Source organism: Dendrobium catenatum, unplaced genomic scaffold (genome assembly GCF_001605985.2).
Source record: "Dendrobium catenatum unplaced genomic scaffold, ASM160598v2 fragScaff_scaffold_1338, whole genome shotgun sequence".
Lineage (NCBI taxonomy): Eukaryota > Viridiplantae > Streptophyta > Magnoliopsida > Asparagales > Orchidaceae > Dendrobium > Dendrobium catenatum.
Window position 1 is genome coordinate 2,442,274 of NW_021319800.1, and position 6,715 is coordinate 2,448,988.

Genomic DNA, 6,715 nt, shown 5'->3' on the forward strand with positions numbered 1-6,715 from the left:
TTGGTTCTTTTAAAAGTGTAATAAAACTAAACATCCCAAACCTCCACTACAATTAGTTCTTTAAAATATTGTCTAAAATAATTTTAAGTTACAATTTTGCATCATATTTTCATATAAGTGGCAAACTCTATTTTGGTGAATTGCACTAAGTGCCATACTAATTTCTATTTACAATTAGCCTTTCTCACATAACTTGGCACTTTTGTTTTAAGTGAAATTTCCCATCACAAGATTGTGCTGGGAAAGTAACCCGCATAGTGTCTACAAACAAGAAATAGAAAATGTTGCAAAAAAATGTCAAGATTTAAAGTGGAAAATTTTGAAATATGAAAAAAACTCAATCCACACAACACTAAGAAATTAACCATGAATATTGGGAGAATTTGTACATATTTATTTCCTTCTCACTCTCTCCTTGTCTCTCCTTATTCCATACACCATTCTCTACACAAAATAGATAAAGAGAAAAAAATAAAACTAACCAAGTGACACAACACATCAAGTTAAAAAAGAGAAATGAAAAATAAAATGTCCTAACGCACTTGCAACATTACTTTGCAAGGTTTTGAGTGCCACAAGAATCCACGCTATGTCCCTTGTATTACTAACCAAGTATTTACCTCAAAATCTAGAGTGTTGTGACACTCCTCTTTCTATCTATCTCATACATGATTATACAACAACATAGTGTTGTAAGTTAAAGGAAAAAAACTGGGTACAAAAAACTCGAACCCGAGCACAAAGAGAACAAGTGCAACCCTTCCAATGAGCTCAACCAACATAATTCAAGTCTCATACAATGATACAACTTGATTTATCAACACAGTCAGAATCTTTATTGAGTTATATTTGTGAGTTAGATTTTTCTTTTTTGTAAAATAAATTGCCCATTTTGTAAAAAATCTAATTATTATATAAAATATATTCTAATAAACTAATAAATACCTTCTTCCCTAAACGAATTTCTCACTCATAATACTTTTCATTTTTTTTTCTTTAAAAAATAACAAGTTTTGTCAGGGGAAAGATTCAAGCATATTCTAACTTTTCAACACTCTTCATTAGCTGTTATGTTTATACTTGATCAAACATAGGTCCAAATTCAACGGCTAACACCTTTCAAAAAAAGTTGATTGATAGGAATGCAATTAATTTATAACTTTACGCAAACTAAAATTTAAGAAATAAATCAACAAGTTTGTAATATAAGAACAAGACCCAGCAATAGTTATTTGATTCCTTCTTTATAGGCCAAAACATTTATTTGATCCCTTCTTCTATCATCTAATCTTCCCTTAATATTATGAATTATATTATAAACTAAATTCCTAATAACCCCATTATGCACAAAAATTCACAATCTATAAAGCCCCGTCTCCACTTGGCTTACACCTTCAAGTTATGCTAAGTAGGGATTCAAAGTTCTATTCTCATGGCGTCATCTTTTTCTCTACTCTTCTATTATATTCTTCTCAATTTGTTCTTCTATTTTCTTCTAATAGAAAAGAATTTTCTAGTATCAGCACAAAAGCTAGTCGAAGAACACGATGTCATTGATGTCAAGTCACTATTGCTAAGCAACTCCTGTGTCGTGCGTAAAAGAAGTTTGTGATCAATTTCAATAATTTTGTATTACCTTATAAGAGACTTATTTTTTCATTAAATAATTAGAATAATAAGAAATCATGTAGAGGTTAAGCTCATTTGATAAATATTTCAAGCATAAGCTCATTTGATAGATAGCTTAAACGTGATACAAAAAAAAAAAAAACTCAATACGTACAATAATTATTTGTTCCAATTGTCACAGGCACGTGCCCTTCCAAGCTCAACATTGTCCACTTACATGGCCTATGCTCATCCCGGATGCACCAAGACAAGCCGTCTCATGTGGAGATTTTCCGTCAGGACCAAGCCCGCGTAGACTACATCCACCGTCGGGCATCCAACGCCACCACCCGCCTAAACCATTTTGGCGACTCTCTTTTAGCAAGAGTTCCGACAATCATTGATTATGATATTAGTGCCTATAGCTATATCATAGACATAGGCCTAGGCACTCCTACCAAGTTCTTCTTATTTACATTCGACACAGGTTCTGATCTCACTTGGACCCAATGTGAACCCTGCGTTAACTGTCATACCCAAAAAAATCCAATTTATGACCCAACCAAGTCCTTCACCTTCACCAACATCCCATGCGACACTAGTTATTGTTCCCAACTTGAAAAATTTGGTTGCTCCTCTAACTTCTCCTGCATCTACGAGGAAGAATATTATGATAATTCTATTACTAATGGCTCACTCGTTGAAGATGTCTTGTACTTTAATAATGATATTATTTATAACTTTGTCTTTGGTTGTGGACATAACAACACCGGAGTTTTTGGACTCGAAGATGGGTTATTAGGCCTTGGTCGTGGGCCTATTTCAATTATTAACCAAACACCTCAAGTGTATAACAAAATATTCTCATATTGTCTACCATCAAGGCCAAATGTAGCTGGATATCTTGAACTAGGTAAATCAGGCCCTGGTGAAGTATACACCTATGCTAACCAAGCCTGAAATGCCATCCTTCTACTTCCTCAATCTCACTGCCATTTCAGTTGGGGGTGAAATGCTCACCCTTCCACCTACAATATTCAGCGGACCTGAAACTATGTTGGACTCTGGCACAGCATTTAGCTACTTGCCACCCACAGCATACTCCGCCCTTCGCAGTATTTTTTAAAAAAAAAAGAGCAATTACCCGATGGCGCCTCCAATATTAAATCTTGACACATGCTATAACTTCACTAACTTCCCAAATGTGTTGTTACCACGTATTTCATTGATCTATGATGGCGAAGTGATGACAAACTTACATTCCACTGGGAGAATTTTTCATTTCAGTGAATCTCAAGCATGCTTACCCTTCGTTGAAAATGAGGATGATAGTGAAGTTGTAATAATTGGTAATATGCAGCACCTCACTTTCAATGTAGTCTATGATGTGGGGAACTCACAAATTGGCTTTGGGCCTAATGGTTGTAGCTAGTGAATGATAGACCAAGTAAATCGGGTTAAATGCAAGGTATTGATGTAGCTAAAATGCGAAGGTTCGATCATGTTGGCTATAAAATTTGGGTGTGCGGGAAAATAAATATAGTCTTGAATAAAAGTTCAGTTGTATCCTAAATTTTATGAAATAATTAAATATCAAATGAATTAAACTTGGTATGAGTTCATGAAAACCATTGGGATGTGCTTAATTTCATTATAATTAAGGGAACATGATGACATTATTTTTTGGAGTTTTGAATTTTGATTATCAGAGGTAAAATGTCATCTATCTTCCAAAAAGATCTTATACTTAAAAAGAATGAAGACTGTTGGATGTGATGTTTTTTGTTCATTTTCAGACCCTTACAAAGTGAAATCATCACATACTAGTCATAAACTTGATCCTTTTGGTTCTCATTTTGTCTTCATTTTTCTTTTTTGTTATGGTCTATAAATGGAAGCATTTAAGGCTTATGAGTTTTTCCAACCCATTAAGCCATACAACCTAACACATTTAAGCTTAGCTGCAACAAATCCCATATTCCTTAATTACGGGGACATTTGACTAAATTAGGTAAACTCACATACCGATCACATACACAACCTTAGAACACAAGAACTTTGGCTAAAACCAAAGATTCCAAGCAATTGATAATTAAGAGTTATATAATGATAAGTTATGTGATTTACATTTCCATAATTTTCAAGAATTTTCTTTTAAAGTATTAATCCCTCACACGAAATAAATTCTTACTACGCCACTATCTGCATGCATCATTTATGTGTATGTTCATCCATAATTATTATATAATTCTAAAACCTATGTTCATCCATTAAAAGAAAAAGTTCTTATCTCCAACTCATGATACAATAAGTAGGGCTTAAGGCATTGACATTAAAGCCCTTTCCAAAGTGTCTTAATGATATTTTGAACCTCATTTGATTAATGATATAACTTGATATTTTACAAACACATTAAGCTTTTATAGTAAAATAAAAGGGCAAATTAGGGGGCATGATCATACTAATACTCACTGTAATTACTTTTTTAAGTTTTTATATATCATATAAATTAAATTATATGAATAAAATTTTTGTATAAATAAAATTTAATTTATGAACCCTCTAAAATTTTTTAATTTAAAATTTTAAATAGATATTGAAGAAATATTGATGTTGTTGTCGTTATTATTGTACTAATTTTATTTTCCTTGGACATTTTCTCATTGAATACAACTAGGACAAGGAATGTGTCATTGTGATCTTCTTTTAGGACCTAGAGGTTGAACCAAACAATTAAGTGAATTATGTTTCTTGCAGGTTGTGAGAAGGTGCTAGTGCTTAGTGGGCACAATTTTTCCAAATGACATGGAAATGAGGGATTTGGAGTTGGTATAAGATGAAATAGCTTTTGAGGGCTCATTCCCTTCAAAATAATTTTAAGTAAATACTTTACCTAAAATATCAGCATTTGTGCAAGGGGCTCATTCTGTAAGTGAATATACGGAAGAATTCTACAGGTTGAGTGCATGGAAAAATCTCAATTAGTCACATATTCAAATCATTGCATGATATGTTCGAGGCCTAAATGATATCTTATACAAAAATTTGGAGTTGAGCTCGGTGTGGTCATTATCTGAGGTGTTAATTTTGAGTTGTAAGCCAAAATGTAACTCAATTAGCATTCAAATTTTTACTTAACTCATCACTACTGTTGACCTCATTTTTATCTTGATTTTCCCTCAAGCATGTTAGATCAATTTGATCGAGCCACATTGAGCTTGATTCAATTAAAATCGACATCAATTTCAGTTTGATTTTTTGTTAAATTAGCATAGTCGAGCCGCATCGAACCCGAGTCAGTCCGATTCGAGTCAAATCAATTTTGATTTAAAACCCAAATCAAGTTTGATTTTAAACCCAAGTTTCACTTGAATGGATCCATTTAGTTCTATTTTAGTTTTAATCAACTTTTTAATAAACTTGAACTAATTTCTTGATTAGGCCCTTAGATTCTATAGCTCCATTTTTTTTCTTGAAGAACTGCATCAAATTGCATTAAGAACAAAGAAACTAATTACAAGTAATAAAAGGATCACTTTCCTCCTTGATTAAGTTCAACAACAAGGAAGGAATGTTATCAAAAGAAAAGCTATCAAAAAAGAAACTACTTTCCAATGCCATAGTAGCACACCAATTAGCTACTTTATTACAACTCCTATAAGCATGATGGAAAAATACTTTATTGAAGTCATTTAAGAAAAATAAATCATTTGTCGGCCACCTATCCACATGCTAGTTATTTTTCTTTAAAGATTTTTGAATGAATGTAATAATGTTGATGTTATAGCTCTCAATAATAACACCTTTGCATTCCAACATCCAACTTCTTATGAATTCCCTTATCGTGATTACAGCTTCCAGCTCAGGCTGAGCAATATCCCAATAGACTTTATTCTTCCCAAATGCACTGAAAAATCTGCCTTTGTGGTCTCAAAAAATGCCACCAATTCCAGCAAGATTTGAAATAAGAAATGAAGCATCCACATCAATCTTAATCCAATCTTTCGGTGGAGGGCACCAAATATTTTGAGACTCCCTAAGGAGATTAGAACCTCAGCTAGTAAGATATGGACTAGATTTGGAAATGGCTAAGAATAAAGCATTAGAAGCTACAATAGAACACGGCAAAGCATCTTTGCCATGCTTGACATCATTCCGATTCTTCCAAGAAAGGTAAACAATCGTGCAGTAAATTTTAACAATCCCAGAATTTTGGGCTGTTAGCCTCTTTAGCTCCTGTAGACAGCGATCCAGAGAATGGAAAACAGGGATATGGATACCCCAATCAAGCATCTTCACAATGACTTCAACCATATACTTGCAATGAACCATAATATGTTCATACGTTTCATTTGACTTGCAGCCTCTAGCACATAAATCATTTTCAAAAATCCTGTTGTTCTTGAGAAACAAATTAGTTGGAATCGTTGATTTACCAAGCCTCCACCAGAAGATTTATACCTTTTTGTTTAGTTTCAACATCTGCACCCATCTACAGTACCCATCATCCTCCAAGGTAAATCTGTTAAACAATATTTGCTCATATGCCAATGCAGAAACTGTTTTACCCAAACACATGTTCATCAATTCCACCCGATCCTCCGCCTCATATTCAATATGGATTTAAATAATCAATAAGATTAAATCAGTATGAAAGCCCATTTGTAGCACGGTATAATTTCATTCACCAAGACATAACAAAAGCTGTTGTACATATAAACCTTCCAGAAAATCATAATCATCAAATGTTGGCGACCGATTGATGCGTTTATCAAGAAACCATGCATCATACAAGACATTAATCTTGTCCCCCTTGCCCACTTTCCATCTAACATCATTTTTCAAATGTCTTCCACCATCCAACAAAATTTGCCAAGCACGAGAAGTAATCTTCTTTTGGGCTCCATTCATAACATCACTTTCATATTTAAATTTCATTATTCGATGGAACAACGAATCCGGCTTCTGCATAAAGTTCCAACCAGTTTAGAACTTAAAGATCCAACTCTGAGTAAAGGATAATGCAAACCTAGCCCTACCATACTTCTCAGTTTGCAAATTTCTCCCCAAGCAACATAATGTATACCATTAGTCCCATCAATTTTAT

The 6,715-nt window shown here is 33.5% G+C and overlaps 2 protein-coding genes across 2 annotated transcripts; both read left to right on the forward strand.

Annotated features, from left to right (window-relative positions):
- The first annotated feature begins 1,866 nt into the window (after positions 1–1,866).
- LOC110097963 (aspartyl protease family protein At5g10770-like) lies at positions 1,867–2,568 on the forward strand. Its single transcript, XM_020824642.1, has one exon. The coding sequence runs from the start codon at positions 1,867–1,869 to the stop codon at positions 2,566–2,568; it is 702 nt and encodes a 233-aa protein (XP_020680301.1).
- A 1-nt stretch (position 2,569) lies between these two features.
- On the forward strand, positions 2,570–3,040 carry LOC110097964 (aspartyl protease family protein At5g10770-like). Its single transcript, XM_020824643.1, has 2 exons — positions 2,570–2,723; positions 2,853–3,040. Exons 1-2 carry the CDS (start codon positions 2,570–2,572, stop codon positions 3,038–3,040), a joined length of 342 nt encoding a protein of 113 aa, XP_020680302.1.
- The last annotated feature ends 3,675 nt before the right edge of the window (positions 3,041–6,715 follow it).

Coding starts and splice junctions, on each gene's coding strand:
- LOC110097963 (XM_020824642.1), top strand. CDS start 1,867: ATGCACCAAGACAAGCCGTCTCATGTGGAGATTTTCCGTCAGGACCAA.
- LOC110097964 (XM_020824643.1), top strand. CDS start 2,570: ATGCCATCCTTCTACTTCCTCAATCTCACTGCCATTTCAGTTGGGGGT. Junction 2,724..2,852: donor AGCATACTCCGCCCTTCGCA/GTATTTTTTAAA, acceptor ATGATGGCGAAG/TGATGACAAACTTACATTCC.